The sequence below is a fragment of the Zootoca vivipara genome, chromosome 4 (assembly GCF_963506605.1).
Source record: "Zootoca vivipara chromosome 4, rZooViv1.1, whole genome shotgun sequence".
In the NCBI taxonomy this organism is placed as follows: domain Eukaryota; kingdom Metazoa; phylum Chordata; class Lepidosauria; order Squamata; family Lacertidae; genus Zootoca; species Zootoca vivipara.
In genome coordinates, this window is record NC_083279.1 from 70,083,045 (window position 1) to 70,103,914 (window position 20,870).

The 20,870-nt window shown below is 41.8% G+C and overlaps 3 protein-coding genes across 9 annotated transcripts in view; 1 reads left to right on the forward strand and 2 right to left on the reverse strand.

The window, feature by feature from the left end:
* The window catches only part of TBC1D23 (TBC1 domain family member 23), a 33,338-nt gene extending 22,380 nt beyond the window's left edge, over window positions 1–10,958 (reverse strand). For all 4 annotated transcript variants that reach the window (XM_035114726.2, XM_035114725.2, XM_035114724.2 and 1 more), the window contains exons 1-4: window positions 10,825–10,958; window positions 3,297–3,408; window positions 1,604–1,709; window positions 178–382 (exon numbers count right to left, since the gene is read on the reverse strand). In XM_035114726.2, the coding sequence (XP_034970617.2) occupies window positions 178–382; window positions 1,604–1,709; window positions 3,297–3,408; window positions 10,825–10,862 (461 nt within the window). In that variant the 5' untranslated portion in view covers window positions 10,863–10,958. The remainder of the gene's footprint in view (window positions 1–177; window positions 383–1,603; window positions 1,710–3,296; window positions 3,409–10,824) is intronic.
* Window positions 10,959–11,897: 939 nt separating this feature from the next.
* CMSS1 (cms1 ribosomal small subunit homolog) overlaps window positions 11,898–20,870 on the forward strand; it is a 179,387-nt gene continuing 170,414 nt past the window's right edge. For 2 of the 3 annotated variants that reach the window (XM_035114730.2, XM_035114729.2), the window contains exon 1: window positions 11,898–12,048. Coding sequence is in view for 1 of the 3 variants with exons in the window: in XM_035114729.2 (XP_034970620.1) it covers window positions 11,988–12,048 (61 nt within the window). In the remaining 2 variants the exon portion in view is untranslated. The remainder of the gene's footprint in view (window positions 12,049–20,870) is intronic. The other variant, XM_060273730.1, reaches the window with a different exon arrangement.
* LOC118084778 (filamin A-interacting protein 1-like) overlaps window positions 13,958–20,870 on the reverse strand; it is a 156,310-nt gene continuing 149,397 nt past the window's right edge. For both annotated transcript variants that reach the window (XM_060273731.1, XM_060273732.1), the window contains one exon: window positions 13,958–15,831. In XM_060273731.1, coding sequence (XP_060129714.1) covers window positions 15,762–15,831 — 70 coding nt within the window. In that variant the 3' untranslated portion in view covers window positions 13,958–15,761. The remainder of the gene's footprint in view (window positions 15,832–20,870) is intronic.

A 20,870-nucleotide genomic window follows, 5' to 3' on the forward strand; every position in this document is an offset into this window, starting at 1 on the left:
ATGTTTTGGACTACAATTCCCATCTTCCCCAACCACTGGTCCTGTTAGCTAGGGATCATGGGAGTTGTAGGCCAAAACATCTGGAGGGCCTCAGTTTGGGGCTGCCTGGTTTTGGGGGAAGGCGGCAAACAACATTTAAAACCAAATAGAGTGTACATGAATATATATTTTCTTTACCTGGGGATGTACTTATTCATGATAGCATAGAAGCAGTTGTATAAGTCACTTCGTGGAAGTTGAAGATGCACCAATGGCTTAAGTAGATATGTCCAACTAAGGCTAGAACTGTATTTGACATTACGAGATTTACAATAAAAGGTAATCACAGATTCAATATCCAAAAGTAATACTGACTTATCCTCTTCTGGCACTGACAGCTGATCTGAAAACAGACAAATATCAAAACCATGTTGAAAATGTGTCATTTATCACTTGATTCACTGGTTCTAATAAGTCCCTTGAGTGCACCAATACTGCTGATACACCCACTCTGATACTTTCCCCTTCTAACTGCACCTCTAATATTGCATCTGATAATCCTTCATAATACCTGACAACACTAAGGAGTATTTTTTTTTATGGGTGTGGTTGCAAAGGAAGAGCTAGAAAGCCTCAGTGTACCTGTGGAAGCTCATGAATGGCCCTTTGGGTTCTGTCTCATTGTTATAATGCACAACAGTTCTCCCTGAAGAAAGACATTGTTGACTAGGCTGCATGATTATGCACTCAGCTGCTCATTTGACAACAGACATAAGTCATCTCACATAAGCAATCAACTGGCAAATTGCACTGTGAATGCTAAAATTTTACTGTTGAAAATTCATGTCTGAAAGTTCTCTGAGAAGGGGGCTTTAGACTGCAAGGTGAACGACTGCAGAATTAATTCATTCACCTTTTTTAGGAACAGAGACTGCTTTTTTCAGTTCTGCAAAAAGCAACTGCTTATAAGTAAACATTTATCTGATAATGGCTTTCATTCATTCACACACACACACACACACACACACACACACACACACACATACAATTTATACCCCTGCCCTTTTGTAAAAATAACACTCTCAGGACAAAAACAAGTTAAATAAAATAATAATAAGGCAGGCATCCCCAAACTGCGGCCCTCCAGATGTTTTGGCCTACAACTCCCATGATCCCTAGCTAACAGGACCAGTGGTTGGGGAAGATGGGAATTGTAGTCCAAAACATCTGGAGGGCCGAATTTGGGGGATGCCTGTAATAAGGCAACAACAATATTTTAAAAGGCCAATATTTTTAAAGGCCTAGGAAAATAAAGACATCTAGGGAAAGCCCACCAATCCTAGTATGGTAGCAAGGTCCACATTTAGCCATCTGATTATTGCACAAAATAAATGTATTAGCAGGGTCATTAAGCTAATGATGGCATTAATATACTTTTCAGCAACAATACATAAAAGAGACTGGAAAGACTACCAAGATATTTCAGCTAGACTTTACTGAAGTAATTCTGAGTTGCACTCCACAGGTCTTAGAACAGCGATAGGACAGGAAGATAATTCTTACGGAAAGAATAAATTATTCAGAAGGGTTTCAGCCTAGCAATTTAATCTTATTTCAGACTTACCAACCAGTTCTTGACAATCTTTGTGAATCAGTGTCTGTTCCGGCAGATCTAGACAGCCATCCCATGATGCCAAACTGTCTCCTTTACCTGCAACATTCAGTGCAATCTAAAAACACATACAGGAGAGGGTAGAAAACCTTCAGTATGTTCAATGTACACAAGATACAATTCTTAAACCTGAATTATTTAAAATAATTCAAGAAAAACATTTTTAAATGCAAATGTAGGAAGCTTTGAAAATTATCTCTCTATAACTTTCAGCATTCTTGAATACTGAACTTCCTTAAAGTTTATGTTTAACACAAAGTAACCATTCTAGATCAGACTTAGTGGTTATTTATTCTATTAATGCAAAAACAACAAAACAATGTTATTCTGTAGCACCTTAGAGACCAACTAAGTTTGTCTGGGTATAAGCTTTCGTGTATCTGAAGAAGTGTGCATGCACACGAAAGCTTATACCCAGAACAAACTTAGTTGGTCTCTAAGGTGTTACTGGACATTTTTTTTAAAAAAAATTATATATCCCGACTGCGTCAGACCAACACGGCTACCTACTGAATCTGGAACAATGTTACTGTATTCTGTGTACCTAAAAAGCCAAAGTTCACACCCTACTTGCTCTGGTCAAATTAAGGGCCTGGCTACACATTATACACCAGGGATGTGGAAACTTCTTAAGCCTGAGGGCCATATTCTCTTCCGGGCAACCTTCTGAGGGCCACATGCCAGTAGCAGGCAAGGCCAGAAGCAAAATTGGGCAGAGCAAAAAATGTCACTTTTACCTCTGTACAGTAGTACAAAGGCTAATTGTGGAGTAACTAGCCAGACATGCCTTCACCCAGGCAAGCAAGAGGTATTGTCAGAGTTAGAGAACACATTCCAGCCTATTAGACCATCAAACTGCTTCTGAAACAAATATTTCCCTGGGGTGTAAAGTGAGGGGTGGGCCTGATAGAGAGTCTTGGTTGGAGGGCTGAACTTGACTCCTGAGCCTGAAGCTTCTCAGTCCTGTTATTTTCAGAAACATGCAACAGTACCCCAATTCCCTTTTTGGAAAAAACCCAACCATTTCAGGGTAGGGGTGACTGGGACCTGAGAAAAAATGGGGGAATGAGATGCCGGACCCTTTCTCAAATAGCTATTTCTCTGCTTCAGGTACATTTCCCTAGCTGCTTTCCCTCCCTGTAGGGTTCAAGAGGTCCTTTCAAACATGCATTTGGAACCCCCTTGAAAAGCCTTTTGAGGAAGCAATCAAGAAACTGCAAACTGGGAAAGGAACAAATGTCCTGTTCCTGCACTACTTCTCCCCGTCCAACAGCACCCTCTGAAGTGACTTCTCCATCTGCAATAGGCCACTAACATACCACTGAACACTTTTGCTTATTATGTGCAGTGAGGCCGTAAAAAAGATGCTGGAGGATACTTCATTTTGCATTTACAACATGAAATGTGGATGCTTTAAACAAAGGATGCCATAAAGTTAACTTTTATTGTTGTGCTTTCTTGTAAAAAAGAAACAATTATTGGATTTTAAAACACATACGCACACCAAGTATGAATACAACTGAGACTGTTAGCTTTATAATGATAAAATTTAAGAGGTGAAGGGCCCCCGTTAAGTGGTTCCTGTCTCTTTTGAAAGAGACCAAGAACTCAAGACAAATTACCACCTCTCAAAAAAAGGCCTTACCTTCCAGACCTTGGCTCTTAGGTCATCAGGCAAAGGTCTCCCTTGGATTATGCTTCGGACTGTTTCAAGATCACAACCACCTTCTTCTAGAGCTTCTGCAAGGTCATTCTCCCTGGAAAAGTTATCTTAAATAAGATTAAGTGAATTTAAAGCACCTCAACATGTTCATCTCTTGTTGTTGTTGTTTAGTCGTTTAGTCGTGTCCGACTCTTCGTGACCCCATGGACCAGAGCACGTTCATCTCTTAGTACAGGCTTAATTATTATTTTTATCACCCCAAAGTGATGCGCAAAATATTTTCCAAAAAGCTAAAAAACAAACAAACACCACACAGTTTATAAACACCCCTCCCCAGATGTATTTAAAACCAAAATGAAGTGGGAACTCATTGCTTAACGGGGTGTGGTGGGGAGGTGCAGAGATGTATCACACAGTGGTTTAGCAAGCTGCTCTGTAAAGTGCCTCTCCCCTCAGAAGAGGGGCTTGGTACTAGATGTGAGGGGATAGGTGAGATGGTGGGTGAGGTGTGATGGGATGGAGACAGGGTTTGGCCAAGTATTGGGGGAAGGGTTAGGGTTGGCAAAGGATAGGCAAGGCTGGCAACCAGAGTGAGAAGAGGTAGCAGCCCCTAGTAACTTGCCTATAAATAGAAGCATACATGATTCAAGTTTCATCTCATTTGAAGTTCAGCACCTGAGATATTATATTCATTCTTCTAAAAATGGCACATTGTTATGCCTTAGAAGATTATATTTTAATGACCTGCCTTGTGGTTATGGGCATGTGCCGAAAGGGGTGATGGAAAGAGATAAAGAAACACTGAAATATTTATGGCACATATCTTAACAGGTTTGATCCAGAGTTGAGCATGCAACTAGGCTGGTAGAAGCCAACTACCTCAATTCTCTGCCCCATGTCAGTCAACCCAGTCTCCTGAAAATGCTCCGCCAAGGGTTGGAAGACTCTCCTGAACAGCACTTGGTATATAGCACAGCAGGCTGAGAGGGAGGAAAGAATCCCTGAAAACTGGCAGCTTCTGTAAGATGGAATTCCCTTCTTGGAAAGCACCCCTATCCAAATTTCCCTTTTCTATAGCCTCAGGAACTACTACTTACCTTTAAAAAGTGGGGAGGGGGAGTTCTGCCTCTGGGGAGCCACCAATGGGGACAAAAGTTTAACAGCTCAGAAAACAGGAAAGAGGGCTCCTGACCACTAATACCTTCTGGCGATGGCAGCAACACAAAGGGATAAGAGGCCCCTTTTATAGGTATGAAGAGGGCTTCTCTCCACCATTTTTATATCCCGCTGCAGCCTGCATATGGAGAAGAAACTCCCCTCCCCCACTCATAGGCAGAGAGTGGGACAACCTACACACATACCAGTACAGTGGTACCTCGGTTTATGAACACAATTGGTTCCGGAAGTCTGTTCATAAACTGAAGCGTTCGTAAACTGAAGCGAGCTTTCCCATTGAAAGTAATGGAAAGTGGATTAATCCGTTCCAGACGAGTCCGCGGAGTACTCAATCTGAAGCGTACTTAACCCAAAGCATGGGTGTAATTGGTTATGGAAGTCTGTTCATAAACTGAAGTGTTCATAAACTGAAGCGAACTTTCCCATTGAAAGTAATGGAAAGTGAATTAATCCGTTCCAGATGGGTCTGCGGCGTTCGTAAACCGAAAATTCATAAACCGAGGTGTTCATAAACCGAGGTTCCACTGTATATGTATGTATGTATGTATGTATGTATGTATGTATGTATGTATGTATGTGTATATATATATGTGTGTGTGTGTGTGTGTGTGTGAGAGAGAGAGAGAGAGAGAGAGAGAGAGAGAATGTGTGTGAGAGGTCTATATCTGTGCTGTATGTGTGGCAAGGCATGTATGTGCGACTAGACACACACGTAATGCATATGTCCCTCAACACAACCCTAGAGTTGAAAAAGTTTAGAAATTAACAGTGCTGTTCATAGATCCGTAGTGGCAAAACGGCTGTTCTCATATTAATATTAATTTGTCAAGATGTAAAGAAATGGGGGTGAAAAAAGAAAGAAAAGAAAAGCTCTGGGGGGTGATTTTAAAAGTTAATAGTATATACTATACAGTATTATCCTAACATAAACTGTACTATCTTGCTGTTGGGAGAAGGCAATGGTTTCCCCGCTGTTCTTATTCAGCAGCGTATTAACTTATTATTATTGCTTGCTGAGCCAAACTAGGATCTCTTTCATCTTTTAATTATTTCGCTATAATGAACACCTGTTTTGGAACAACTCATTGATCAGCCAGCTGGAACCTTAGAAAATTAATCTCCTCCTAGGCTGCTGAAGCGCTTATTCATATGTTCCTCAGAGATGTAATGATGCTTTTATCTCTCCTCTCTTAATAATAGTCACTCATTGCTTGTGCCTATATTCTTGAGAGTCTTGTTATAAAAACACTGCATGCATTCTGAGAACCTCATTCAATTGTTCTATGTATTTCCTCCAGTAACGCATGTGTTAAGAGCACAACAGCCTGTTTAACAAGTTATACGCTGACTCTGATGTGCCAACGCATTTCGCCTCCTTTGGCTTACACCAAGAACTTCCTTGCCAATCACCTTTTCCCAAAGCCCAGGCAAATATGAGGGGCAATTTGCTCTACTGTTAGAGTCAACCCTCAAAATGCAGCCCTTCGCTTTATGGTGCCTTCCATAATTTAAGATTGCCAATGAAACTACAATATTATTTGGAAATCATTACCTTCAAATCTGAAAAACTTGATGAGTCTTGGAAAATGCCCAAAGAATTTAGTTAGTTCCATTGTACTAATAAACATATTTAACAACAATAAGGAAGCTCAGACACATTCTTAACTACCACTGGAAATTCCCTCTATCACAGTCTGATGGTGGTTGGAGCCTAATCACCTCTTCCATTTCATCATGTCTGCCTTATTCAGTTCTCAGTCCTGCCTTCCTCATGGCCACCGCAAATATTTGTTTCTCCCATGTGAGCCTGATTCATGTGCATAAGAGAGGAACTTCCACAATCCTCCATTCTACTACATGTGTGCTTTGTGTTGCTCTCTGCTGGACCATCATCAATTATTATGATAAAGATCCATGTGTTGCAAGAAGAAAAGGTGACCATGTAGATTGCTTCTGTTCAAAATTCCAACTAGCCAGCCATGTTCTGTTCTGTGATACTCAGTTACATCCCCCCCCCCTCCACAGTTTCAATTTTTATGCTCCAACTATTAGTCAGTATTCTATGCCTACTGAACTACAAAAGTGAATTCAGCTTTTCTGTGTAGCTAGTTTAGCATAGTGCCTAAGAGCCCAAGTTACAAATGAAAAGGTCCCTGGTTCGAACTCTGTCTCTACTGAGACCTCATAAAGTGGTCACTGTGCCTCAGTCTTAATCTTCCCATCTGCAATATGGGGGTTAAAAATACTGACTTACTTTACAGTGTTGTTGTAAGTATTGCTTTACACATTTGCAAGTGCTATACAAATGTTAAGTATTGTTGCTGCTGCTTCTTCTTCTTTTTAAATAAAGCCAGGCAGCGGGCGTGGGTCTCAAACCGTTGGAAGCGATTGGGGGATCCAAGCAATGTGTTGGTCAATGGAACCACTGGGCTAAGCTGGCTCCAAGTATTGTTGTTGTTGTTATTATGCAGTGGTTTGGTATTCTATGAATGAGCATTTTACTTTTAAAACTGTACAATTGTAAGACTCCTTATTCCTGCACATTTCCAGTAATTTAATGGAATTCCAAAGGAAGGAGTTGAATATTGTATGGGGAGGGGCAGGGAAATGTTGCACATAAAAACTGCATTCTAACACTTTTAATGACCTTTTCATTAATAATTTCACAATTATTTTCTTCTGCCTTGTACATCTTATTTCCCAACTCTTCCTGACATAATTTCTCATTTTAAAAATATTTGCTGAATACCCATTTCCTGTTTTATCTATTTAGCGAGGGGGCAGGGAGTAAGAAAAATAGGCATGATCTTCTGTTCCAAATTACCAGAACAACACTGGTACATGGGATAATGCTAGCAGGCTACTGTCCAAACAGAATTCTCTACATGACTGGCCACATTAAGGCAAAATGCACAGCATGATTTTTAGAGAGCTAGTTACTACTTTAGGCAAAATGGACTTTAGATAAGCAAAATGGACCAAACCCATATGTTATACTTGAAAAAAGTCAGGCTCCTAACCTTTAAAAAGCTGCCACTGGAGTCTAGACATTTTAATCCCCTCCAATCCATGCAGAGTAGGTTCCTAAAATCTTACCCTGGGTCGTTAAAAAAGGGAAGCTATTCATTTTGATTCCCTGAAACATAAAGATTCAGGAACTCTGCCAGTCACTCTCTCAGACTACATGGAAACTCAAGTACATTTTCAAAAACATGATCATGAGCTAACATTTCCCAAGTGTTTTTGGCAATTGATAATATTCATATCAGGTACTCTTTGTCTTTATAACAATCAGGATTTTGCCTAAGACCTTCCACAATGGATCAATACATTCCCCCAAGACGCATACTGCTAGAAATTTGGTGACAGCCATGAATTCTGTCATGTCCCTAGAATATAAAATTCCTGGATTATAGCAGAGATCCTTATATTCTTTTTGGGTTGCATGTATATGAAGAACTTAAGAACTCTAAGAAGTCTATCTCCAGGAAGTCATAATTGCAGGCCCATAACAGACACGCTCAATCCTGGAGGTGACCCTAGAATAAAAGATTTTGTATGCTAGTGCTTAGCCCTGACTTTCATTAGTGGCATTGGTTTTTGCACCTTCTACCCAATACTTCTCTCTGAACCATGCTTATCCAATGTACTTCTGTGTTTGTTAAAAGGTAAGCAGAAAAGACTGTAAAGACCTTCCAACATCACAATGCCCTTTGGAATTCTCCAGCAGTCTTTGCTTACGTTATAACCTCCAAACTCATTTGCTCATCGTCATATCACACAGTACACCTATTTCTTGTCTCATCCATCTAGTACAAACTTTCCCACAGTAAATTTACAACTTGTAGGCTTTATATCAGAATGCGCTTGACAATGTTATAAACAAGTGGCAACATGCTCAATATTGCTGAGTAAGAGATACTAATAACTAAGTGCATTATTTACATTGTGACATGACAAATGCTTATTAAGTAACAGACCCCATTCAATTTCCCTGCAAATTTTGTCCAATAAATCAGAACGAATTTTCAATAAACAGGTTGACTGGAAGCAACCTGTGATTAAGTGAAGTTTGAGGTCTGCTGCAAGTCACATGGAGTGCTACTCTAATTCAGTACTGTATATGGCTGCACCTTAAATCTTTTTGAACCCGGACTGGAATTTAGAAGCAATCCCATTATAAAGAAAGCTGGACTCTCCATTTGTGACACAAAGCAAAACAAAAGGCCCACTAATTAAGTCTAAAAATTAATTTTTAGATAGAAACTCCTTGAAACAGCCACACATTAGAAATCATGAATGAGAGTAATCATGCACCAAATTTAGCCAACTTGAATATTCTGACACCAGTGGATAGTGAACCTGACATGGGGTAAATTTTCCCATACCTAAAAAAATCAATAAGAACAGATAATTTGGAGTTAATCACTGCAAGCTACATTTACAGAGATATACATACAGGTGAAACTCGGAAAATTAGAATATCGTTGAAAAGTGCATTTATTCCAGTAACGCAATTTAAAAGGTGAAACCAATATATGAGATAGATGCATTTGTCGTTAGACAGTCAATTATAAATGGAATGTAATTAATTAAATGTAATAGTGATGTTTATTTTTGTATTATTGTAACTATTTGTTTTATTACTGTGGAATTTCCAAAAGAAAGCATTTGTAAAAATTAAAATAAAAAATAATAAGTTGCATTACTGAAATAAATGCACTTTTCGACGATATTCTAATTTTCCAAGTTTCACCTGTAAAAGCCAAGCCAAGGCTGTTTATGCACAGGCAAAAGATGCACCAAATATATGTCACAATCATACAGTGAAACGACAAAACTAAAGAACACTTTTATGTGAACTATCCAATCAGGTGAGACCAGATCCTATTCATAACAACAGTGAGGTGTGTGTGTGTATTCTCTAGGGCTCTAATTCAAGTAAACAATTAACCAATCATACTGCAGCGTTTAAGTCCTGTGGAATGCCCTCCTGTCAGATGTCAAGGAAATAAACCATTATCTGACTTTTAGAAGGCACCTGAAGGGAAGATTTTAATGTTAGATGTTTTAATTTGTTGGAAGCCGCCCACAGTGGCTGGGGCAACCTAGATGGATGGCATATAAATAATAAATTATTAGAATTATTATTACTCAGAATCTGGGTCAGCTGAATTTAGAGGGCGTTACTTCTATGATAACATGGGAAAGATCCAAGTGTATATTAGTATCACAGCAGTTTTGTAGAAAGAAAAAGTTTGAACAAAAGGCCACTCCAAATTAAAGTTAGAAAAGGTGAGCTCGCTTAGACATTTTCCTGATACTGAGCTGAAAACTGCCAAGAACATGCATGTTCAGGTCAGATTTTAAAACAACTGACACCATGTAACTAAAATGGAAATATGTTAGGCACACACATTGGGCTGGATCATATAGACCCAATGAAAATTAAGTCAGCCATGTCTTTAATGTGAACCCTTAAGAAATGCCATGCTGAATGAGACAGAGATCCGGCTAACTCTGCAGGATTCTAGTCACACCAGCAGCCAGCCAGAAGTGTGTGAGATGCTCGCCGGCAAAGAGTGAAGATGACGGGCATTCCCCCAATAATGTTTATGTCCTCAGCATCCAGTAACTGGAGCCCCTGCATAGGGAGCGCCATTCAGCCACCGTTACTAGTGGGGAACAGCAGCTATAATAAGAGTAGCAAACCCGGGTCGGGGAGGAGAGTCCAACGTGCTCAGCTGTAAACCTCACCGGGTGGACCTTGATCCAGCTCAGCTCTCAGCCCAAACTAAACCTCAGGGCTGCTGAGAAGGTGTGCAAGAAGCTGCTTGAAAGAAGGGCGTTCCGGATAACCGAAGGCGATAATACCGGTAGCCGCGATCCCACCCCGCTCGCCCCCCTTGAGAAATGCCGCCTTGTTTCGAAGGAGCCTGGGTTCAAGGGGTGGGGTGGGGATGGATCCCAGCCTTCGCTTTAAGCCCAACTTGACAGCTCGTCCTTCTCCTCCATCGGGAGCGAGCAGGGGCAAGCCGTGAGGAATGGGGGGCTCCGGGGGCAGAGAGCCCTGCCTGCTCCCTCGGGACACCGGCCCTTGCGGAGAGAAGAGGCAGAGGGGACCTGCCCACGTCAGGCGGACTGGAGTCGCTCGGCTCCAGCAGCCGTGGCCGGTCGGTGAGCTTCGGGCTGGGGCTGCCCAGAGCCTACAGGCATTCCGGGCCGAGCGGGGCGGGCCAGTTTCTGTGACGAGAGGCAGCGAAGGTGGGAAAAGCGACCCCCGTCCGCCCCCTCCCTCCAAGAACTCCCTTAACCGATGGATTGTCCAACTCACCAGCTTCTTGGTGGGAGCGCTTCCTCCCCTCCCGCCATAGCTGTTGACGTGCCCCACCACCGAAGCCGTAAAGCGCGACCGACATTGCCAAGGTTTCCTGTCGCAACCCCTCCTCCTTTCGACACGGCTGCCGTAAAGCGCAGCATTTGTGCATAGATTTACAACGAATGAACTGGCGCACAGCCTTTAGGTTGCAAGCTTTTTCATTTTCCCCCGTTCGTGTGTTTGGCTTTGTCCCTGGACAGAAGTGTTTCTGTTTCCCGATAAGGAAAAATAAATATTTATTGAGGTATCCATGATTTTATTTATTCTTTATATTTCATTCAAATTACAAGCAACAAACAACCATAGTATGACAGAACATAACAGAGCACCCCACATCCGGCATTAATAATGTAGTGTAATTAACAACTCGTAAGCGAAACGATTGCAACCTATAATGCGCTGCCAACTAAGCAACAACTAAATATCACAATTGGAACAGAAGTCATATTACATGATTACCCAATCAATGCAGCATTTATAATCTATTACCGTAGGGATGTTGTGAGAAGGATGCGGTCTGTCCTCTCAACCAACCCCGAAATGTAGACACTGGTGCTTTCAAACTGGTGCTTTTGCATTGTAAACGGCATGTCGAGATATTGCAAATAGTTTTCCAGCAATCGGGCTGGCGTGTGCGTGTGTGTTTGTTTGAAAAACCAACATGATTTCTCCAAAGAAGGCTAAATCTGAATTAAACTTGGGGTGGCACTTTGACGTCGCGCGGCCGCTAAGGGGTGGGGGAACCCCTTGAATATGCGAGGAACACTGACCCCACAATAAACTCCTCTCTAGAAGACCCTTTTATTAGCCCTTTTGCAAGTATTACCGCCCTCATCCGAAAGCCGCTTATCAACAAGTAAAGCGCGCGGAGGCGGAGCGACGACCACGCGGCGCTGGAGTCAGGCTTACTCCTCCTCTCCTCCTCCTCTTCCCGAGGGCGGTGCCGCGCTCGTTGCTCGGAGTCGGGACGCTTGCGGAGGCCCCGCCCACACCCGCCCCTTGGGGCGGAGTCGGACCCTGCAGTCCTCGGTCGGAGCAGTGTCAGCCGGCGGCTTCCTTCGCTCCTCCCCTTTCTCAGCCTTCGGTAGGAACGGCGTGGCCTGCGGAGGACCTGCAGCATGGGGGATACCCTGGACGAGCCTTGGTGGGAACCACGTGAAGGGAGCGGCAGCAGTCCAGGTACCGGCCGGGGTCAAGCGGTGGCGTTTGCTGGTGACTGAGGAAGTTAAAAAGCAAACGCCTCCCTTTCTGTGCTTTGCCTCAGACTTTTTTTTGGACCTCTTAGATTTTTTAGTTGGCCGCCTGTCATGGATATTTTAGTTGAGATTCCTGCATTGCAAGCAGGGGGTTGGGCTAGATGAGCCTCGGGGGTCCCTTCCAACTCTGTGACTTTCCTTTCTCTCTCTCCTACACATTTTGTCTCCACTTGGGCAAAGCAACTCAAATCTTCGTTTTCCAGCCCCCACCTATGATTTGTTGCGCACTCTCCACTGCTGTTTTGCTAGAGTTTTCCTCCTGGTGAGATGTGGGGCCAGTGCTGGATTTACCTATGAGCTAAACAAGCTATAGCTTAGGGCCCCACTCGCTTGGTGACCCCCCCCCCAAAAAAAAATTAAAGGAAAACAACAACTGGGTGTACATTTCCAAAATATAAGATAAAAAAACAAATAAAATAAAACTTACCAGTACATAAAGCAGCAGTGTTTTGTGTTGTGTAGGCTCCTATTTGTTATGTGCAAATGGCTTTAGATACCTATTCGGACCATAAATTACCATATAGCACGCATGTCAAACAGGTCACTGGATGTCTGCGGTAGATCACTGCTAGATCATTGACTCCCCCCAAAAGAAGCTGAACAACTGGGGCTCCCCTAAAAAAAGCTCAACGTTTTACCTCCTTCCTTAAAAGAAGCTCAACAACTTTGACCCGAACCCCAAAAAGGGGTAGATCACTGCCAGTTTTTAACTGTGCGTAGATTGCAATCTTTTGGGAGTTGGCCACCCCTGTTGGTGAGCCTTCTGCAAAAGCGTTAATGTGTGCTATATTTGTGCCTGAATTATGGTCAGTTTTATTCCAACCTCTGTCATGCTCTGGAGCTTGGTACCATGATGGAGGTAATGGAGTCTGGAGGCTTCTCCATTTCGGCATCTCAAAGGGAGCTCACAGTAGCATCTTGGGCATAAGATTCTATGGGAAACTTACTTCCTGTTGGTCCTGCCAACTCTATTAGGGTGTCAGGATCCATAGCAACTCCATCTCCTATAGGTGGTTGCACCTAGGATACCTGTGGCCTGGACTTTTTTTTATGACAGTACTCACCATTATGGAGTACTGTCACTTTTTTGTATTGCAGCTTATGGCAGCCATTTTGTTCTGGCACCCATAGCACCATTAACAATAAATGGTGTACCTCATTTTTTACCCCAAAATTCTAACTTCAGCACAAATACTAGTTATTACAGAAATCCCCCCCCCCCGCGTTTCTTGCCATGTGCCATTTTCCCAAAGTTGTATTTCTCTTACAGGGCTGTGTGTAATAAATTGCATTTTTTGGGTGGTGGCAAGTACACTTTGGAACTCCCCGTCTATTGACACCAGGCAGATGCTTTCGCTGAAATTTTCTGCTCCTGCATAAAACATTTTTGTTTAGACAGGCGTATCCTGACATTTGTAGAAGTTACGGTACATGTGTTTTATTCTGCTTTTTGGTTGGTTATTGATTTTAATTAGCTTTGAAAGTTTTGAAATACCCATTTTTAATACTTATATGAATGATGGTTTTTTTCGTAAACTGTTTAACAGGTGTCAACTGTTTTGTTGCAATCATGTGGTATATAATTTTTGTTAAATAAGCAACCTGTGCCATTTTATAAGCTGTTTCCGTCATATGCATACTTGTTTGACGTCCATAGGCTTCTCCTGTCCAACACAATAGTTTGTGTTAAATAGACACCCTTTCCCAGCTCATGTGGTGTGAATACAACTCGCAAAACTATTGTAGACAAGCAACTAGGGTATGCATTGACTGATGTTCTGCAGGACCCCATGACATGGACTTGGTTAGGCTTCACTTTTATGCTGGGACACATAGTGTCAGCTCTCATGAATTTAGACAAGATTCAATGTCTATGCACGACTCTGACATGATCCCGTCTGGAGGTCAGATGTTTACAAGTTTTCCCTGGTACAGGGTTCCCTAACCTTATTTGCTTGGGGAAAACTTTTTGAAATCTAATAAATGGTCATAGGCACCACAAAATGCCTGTTTCACAAAACACCTACTCCCAAGCAGGCAACACCCTCCAAAATAAACAAATCCTCAATTTAAAAAATAAATTGGTAGGACAGGGGACCTTGGTGGGCACCAAAGTGTGGTGTATCTGAGGGCTTTGTGTTACTTACAGGCACCATGTTGGAGATCCTAGCTTTAGCAGGTGTCAAGGGGAGAAATAAACTCTGCAAGTCTCTGAGTGAAAGAACAAAATGCAACAGGCACCTGTATCTTATGCTGGTATTCCAGGATCTATATTGCACTGTTCTTAATTACATTGCACTGAACGGTAGGGGTGTTTGGTGTTTGTCACTCAGGCCTCACTCAGGCACACATCCCTGGGAGGGGGTTGACTCTCCTCTCCTTCAGAAGCAGCCTCTGCCTCCTTCAACAGTCCCACCTCAATTCTTAGGGGGAAAACTTTTTCCAGTCACTTAGGGCATGGGAGACCCTCATTTGACACCAGAGGCCAAAATAATATGGTGGCTTATTGTATTCCCCCCTAAATTTTATCATATATGCTTCTCGGGGAATTGTTGTAAGAGTAACATCTCCCTCCTTTGGATAGCACCTTAGGAATGTTGCTCAGTGATGCATATTCTTTCACATTGACATATGAAATGAATTAGCTTTATAATGAGACATAGGAGAATGTTCATTGCCTTGCTTTACAAACCCAAACACACAAGAATGGTACCGGCTTTAAAATAACTGTCGATTTAAAAAATACTTTCTCATTCAACTGGCTATGTTAAACACTTCGACACACAAAGTACAGTACATGGCAATAATTAAAATACACAGCACCTTAGCATTTAAAATATATAGTCTCCTTGCAAATAATCCACTTCCTTCATTTACTGTGTGGTAGGCAGCATTTCTGCCTCTCTAGTGCCATTGCTCCCCAACTCTTTTTCCTGTTGGGGAAGGGTACTGAATGTCATACCCTCTAGCCTTCTCTTGTGTTTCTTCTGCTGCCACTTTGGTGTCTGACGGGACTCAGGAGAAGTATGTTCTTGGTGCCATACCACCAGGTTCTCTGGAGGTGGATGTAGCAGGACATGCATCCATTGCTATTTGGCCTGGGTTGTCTGCTTCCCAGTTACCCATTTGCAGCATCATCCTCTATCTTGGTCATATCTAAAGTTTTAGTATACTGTCTGTCCAATATGGCTTTTCTGTTTCATAGCAATGCAAACACCGTCACCATTTCACCAGAAGAAAATGCTCTCAGGTGACCCTCTAACTATAGCTACCATTAAAGGAAGTGAAATGATCTCGTAACAGGCCATACATGGACGGACATAATTTCACTGCTTTGTGGAGAACAGAAATTTCATAAGCATGTCCTTATGCTTTATAATTCCAGTGTCAACATTTTCTGCCCATGTATGATGCTTTTATATTACCTTTTACTTGCATAGGTCTTGAGGACAAAATGGGCATGGTGTATCCTCATTACTCAAAAGTTAGACATTATTCTATTGCATATCAGGCCAGTCTATCTTTTCCCACCATTTTGAATGACAACGCTGGGAATGGTTTTGGTGATGTGTGATTTTCCAGCTTTACTGTCCTGGAGTGGTGTCTTGAGTTGCCCAGTAGGTGTCCTCGCTGGTACTACAGTTGCACTGGTAGTCTTTGGTTTAGGGATCCGCGTAGGAATTGCTTGACGAAAGACATCAGCAATCTGGGACAGATTACAACAAAAGGGAGAGGAGTAATTGTTAAGGCTGGCAGTTTGCACAGTTCTTTAGTAAACTAAACATACAAATTGGCATGAAATATAACTTAAAATTGCTGGTATAATACAGTTTTGGGTTTGTTTGTTTTTAAACAAGATACTAGATAGGAATGTAAGAGCTGTGAAGGACTTTGTCTCTAGGTGGCAGCAAAGTTCAATAGTTTGTAGAAAATGACCATTTTTCAAACCCTGAAACATGTTTTTTAAGCGTCACTGGGGATTGTGCTTGGCCAAATTATGAACAGTGGGGTTCTAGATTTTGTTACAGAGCTAACTGAACCAAGTAGATAATCAAGACAAATGTTTTTACAAATTGCTCAAGATGTGTTGTGAAGGGTACCATTAGGGAAAGCAAAGGAAATATTTTTGGGTCCATATTGCATCCATATTTTGGGTGAGAGTGACATGAATTTTTTATTTCTGTTCAGTTTCTTTTTCTTTTTAGCTATGTCTTGATTTACAGTCTAATAGGATTAATCAGGAACAACACTTCTGTGATCATTTGGTCACTTTGTGACTTGGCTGTTTTTACTTTTTGTAAAATTAGAAGACTTGGGAAGATTTGGCAGGCATCCTTGCTTTTGACTTAGGTATCTCTTAAACACTTTTTCATGTTGACAGGTTTATGCAGCTATCCAAATGTACCCTGAGTAGCTAGTCATTTTAGAGATTACTTTGTATTGTTTTTAAATGTCTTTATGTTGTTGTACACTGCCCTGATGTTTTTGTAGAAGGATGGTATATGAATACATAAATAAATATAAGAAAGGCACGTGTGTGGCTTGAGATAGCAATGGCTTGTTGCACCTCTTTCTGGAGCTGTGCAGATAGTAGCCACTTGAATGCTACCTTGAGGCAGCTGCAATTCATGGTAGGCAAGAAGGAAATGACGAGACTGCAGTAAATATAAGTAGGGATAGATAACTTATGGACATCTAAATATGGTTGGCCTCCAGCCACCCTACGTAATTGTCAGGGGTGAAGACTAGAAGGCTAAGGGTTCCCCATCCCTGCATTAAACCAAACCCATTAAACTTAGCTGCTAAAAACCACACCATATAAATGTATAATCAGAGGTATTGACTGACTTGGAGATTGCAAATCAACATAGCGTAAAAATCTTCACAGGTCAAAAGTTAACACTTTGGGTAGTGTCCTGGAAGAAATGTGGGTGCTTAGCTGATTCTGGGTACTGTGACTCTTCTTCAATCAGCAGGTGGGCCGCTATGTTGTTCATTAGCTGCAGCTTCCAAACAGCTATCAAGGGCACCTGTTGCTTCCAAAATCTACTGAGATTTTTAAAAAAGGCAACCAAGAGAGAGATGTTCAGAAAGAATGAATCTGCAAGGAAGGCTTTTATCCTGCTGATCAGCTGGAAAGGATAAAGTGTGTGGCTGGCAATCTGAAAATGCAAACAACTATGGCACTTATAGGCTACAAACATGAGAGACCAATGGAAGCTGAACATTGCCAACAGGAGTACTTTACTCCCCAGGTTGACACCTATTTGTTGTTTTACCTAATGTATTATGTGGGCTGAAGGCCCGCCTGGACCAGCCTTGCATGTGTATATCTGATGTCTGATTGAGCACATACATCCCATCTTTGAAAAATTAACTGGTGAATGGAATTTGAGTGTATATGATGTTGAACTGATAAGGTTTGGCCTGCCGAGGGTGCAATTGCTTAATTTCTGTTCCATTTATATTCTGCTGAGCGTAATGCAGTCAAGTTCCCTTCATACCAAAGGGTAGAAGCTGGTTTCCCTTCATATTTATCCCCCACCTGGGCAGAAGACCTGATATGCTGAGAAGAAAATTGTTTCGTATATGAGAGAGCTGGGAATAAGTGGGCTGGACTGTTTCTGGTTATTTTTTAATGCTTCTGCCTGAATTGCTGAGTCCAGTTCCACTTAGGAAGTATTCCTGATTAGTTCCTAGGACTCATCATCTTTCCTATAAGCTTTCCAAATGCTTCTAATTCCTCTTGGGTAATACATATAGCCAAAGAAACCCACGTGCAAATACCAGTTTAGCCTTGGCGTTCTTTGGCAACTGCCCCTGTGTGTCAGCTTAAATTTTTTATGTCTGCAGTATAAATTAATACCTTGTTTCACAGGGTTTACATAGCTTGGTGAAATCAGGATGTTTCGTACAATAAAAGTGATATACCGTATGTATATACACACACATACAAATATGCAAGAAAGGAGATTCCTACTAAAGATTAGGAGGAACTTTCTGACAGTAAGAGCTGTTCGACAGTGGAACCAACTCCCTCTGCAGGTTGTGGTCTCTCCTTCATTGTATGTTTTTAAGCAGAGGTTGGATGGCCACCTGTCATGGATTCTTTAGTTGAAATTGCAGAGAGTTAAGCTAGATGACCCCCAGGGTCCCTTCTAACTCTACACTTCTATGATTCTATGAGGTGGCAGAACTTCAGGTACTTAGGATCATCATCATCTTGTTGTTGTTGTTTATTAAATTTCTATATTGCTCTTCATCCAAGGATCACAGGGCAGTTTACAATATAAAAACACAAACGCATAACATAGTAACAACAAAAACAATACCTCTCCCCCAGTTTAAAAGGCCATTGATTGGCTAAATAGACAAAGTCCTGGGAGAAGAGGAAAGTTTTTTCCTGGCACCTAAAGATATGTAATGAAAGTGCTAGGGCGGCCTCCCTGGGGAGAGCATTCCACAAGTAGGGAGCCACCGAAGAAAATGCCTATTCTTGTGTTGCCACCCTCTAGACCCCTTGATGAAAAGCAGCCCACAAACTTGAAATAAACAAATAAAAAAATCATCCCTAACCATTGGTCATGCTGGCTGGGGGTGATGAGAGCAGGAGCCTAACAATATCTGAAGGGCATCAGGTTCCTCACCTCTGCCTTCTAAGGACACTTCAGCTGCGAAGTTGCACCTGATAAAATTCTCAAATCTGGAGTTGTTTACCGTAAGGATGCTTATCTCCAGGTATATACGATCCACAAGGCCATATTGGTTAGAGACAGAAACCTAACTGTCATACCTGGTATAAAAAGTTGACAATCATTTGGAAATACCAAGGGTGGGCACAAGCTAAGCTTCTGGATTCAGCTGATTTCAATGGAATAATGCTGAACAAGTGATGGTTGTTGCCATTGACATTAGTGGGAAGTAAAATGTGCTCAGGTTTTCCACTTTTTTAGATAGATTACAACCCCCCTTTAAAAATGTGAATGTATATGTGCCAGGTCTTTCTGTTTTGTGGCGTTAGAAATAACCACTTAGGCAAGCAGCCTGTCAGTGACAACCACTGGGTTTAGTATCTGTTTCTTGGAGTTGGCCGGCGGATGAGCCCACTGACCAGACTGAGGCAAAGGAACTTGGAGTGCCAAAGAAAGGAAGGTCCTGTTTCTGCCCTTCTGTTTTTCCTAGTTTTTTAGGTCTCCACTGCTAAACTTTGGTCAAATGCTGGGAACAAGCTATAAATAGCTTTTCCTCTAGTTCTCTTTGTAAGCTCACTAGTGGCATGATAAAGTAAGAACCTTTTTAAGATCTGGTCTGAGGCCCATCTCGTCTAGCTTCCTGTTCCCTCAGTGGCCAGCCAGATGCCTATGGGAGCCCTGCAAGCAGGACCTGAATTCAACAGTGCACTCTCCTCACTTGGGACTCCAAACATGCCATCTCTAGTAGTGGAGGCAGAACATAGCTGGCCACTGTGGGAGATGGAGCGTCACCCTAGAAGGATATTTGGTCTGATCCACAAAAGCAAGACTTGCCTGGGTGGTGCACAATATGAGCTAAATAGTCTTAGATTTTTTGCTGTTTTCAGTTACAGCATTCAGTTAGGATACTCCCAGGGAAATAATGGGCAAATGCATGATTTTAAACTTGTTCATGTTGCCCTTTAGGATGCAACTGATCACCCAAGGATTTCTAATGTTTGCATTATAGGTTGTTTAATTTAATGTGGGTTCAGGATAGAATTGCTTAATTTCACAGGATGTGGTTACCCTTTGAAGCATTTAGAAAGAAACCCTATATTTAAGTTAAAAGCAGAGGAACCTTAGGGGCAGTTGGCATAATCTGTTGCCAACCCATTATAGTAATATTATGATAGGTTTTTCTTTTTTAACATGGTATTTGGCATAGAATTGGAGTTTGGAATAGAAGTAGAGGTCTTTTATTCTCTTGAACTGTGAGCCTATACACATTTTTCCTCATGAGTAAGTCCTTTTCAAATCACTATAAATTACATGCAAGTCAGCAGCATATGCAGGTTTCTAGCAATGATAAAGGAGAGTTGTGGCTTGGCATTATTAAATGAGCCAAGCAGAATTTGAAGTAGATAGCCAACCTTTAGAACTTTGCAGAACCTTACTGTCTTGTCTCTCCTTTTGATCTTGTTTTTAATAAATCAAATCAAATTAGACTGTCTTCAGTTGAGTTACTGATAATTAGTCCAGGTGTGATCCTTTTAATCATTGTAATTATATAGAATGCTTTAATAGGTTGTTCTCAGGCAGTCTTTCTGTAGAGCAGGGGTTCCCAACAAAATTTTCTCGAGGACCCCTCATCGAGCCGCTATTGTGACAAGGACCCCCATTAATTCCTAATCCTAAAATTAAAAAGTGAGAGCCAAATTAAGAGTCTTTTTATAAGAGTCCAGGGAGGAGGGAAGGGAATGGAGAAGACAGGGTACCTGCGCAGTAGCGCACAAATGAAGCCGACGCGCGCAAAGCATCTTGGGGAGGTGAGCGTTAGTAGAATGAGCGTGTTGCCTCTTTGCAAAACAGTAGTGTTTGTAAAGCGCCACCTAACGGCATACAGCAGAACTACTGCCTCATCTAATTCTTGTTTTGCGCTAGACTCTGCTCATGCAGGAAGCGGCCAAAACAAAAAAATCTGTTATCATACGAAATATATTTAATATATTTTTTGTTCTAATAGCATCTTGCGGACCCCTCTGGCATAGCTCATGGACCCCTGGGGGTCCCC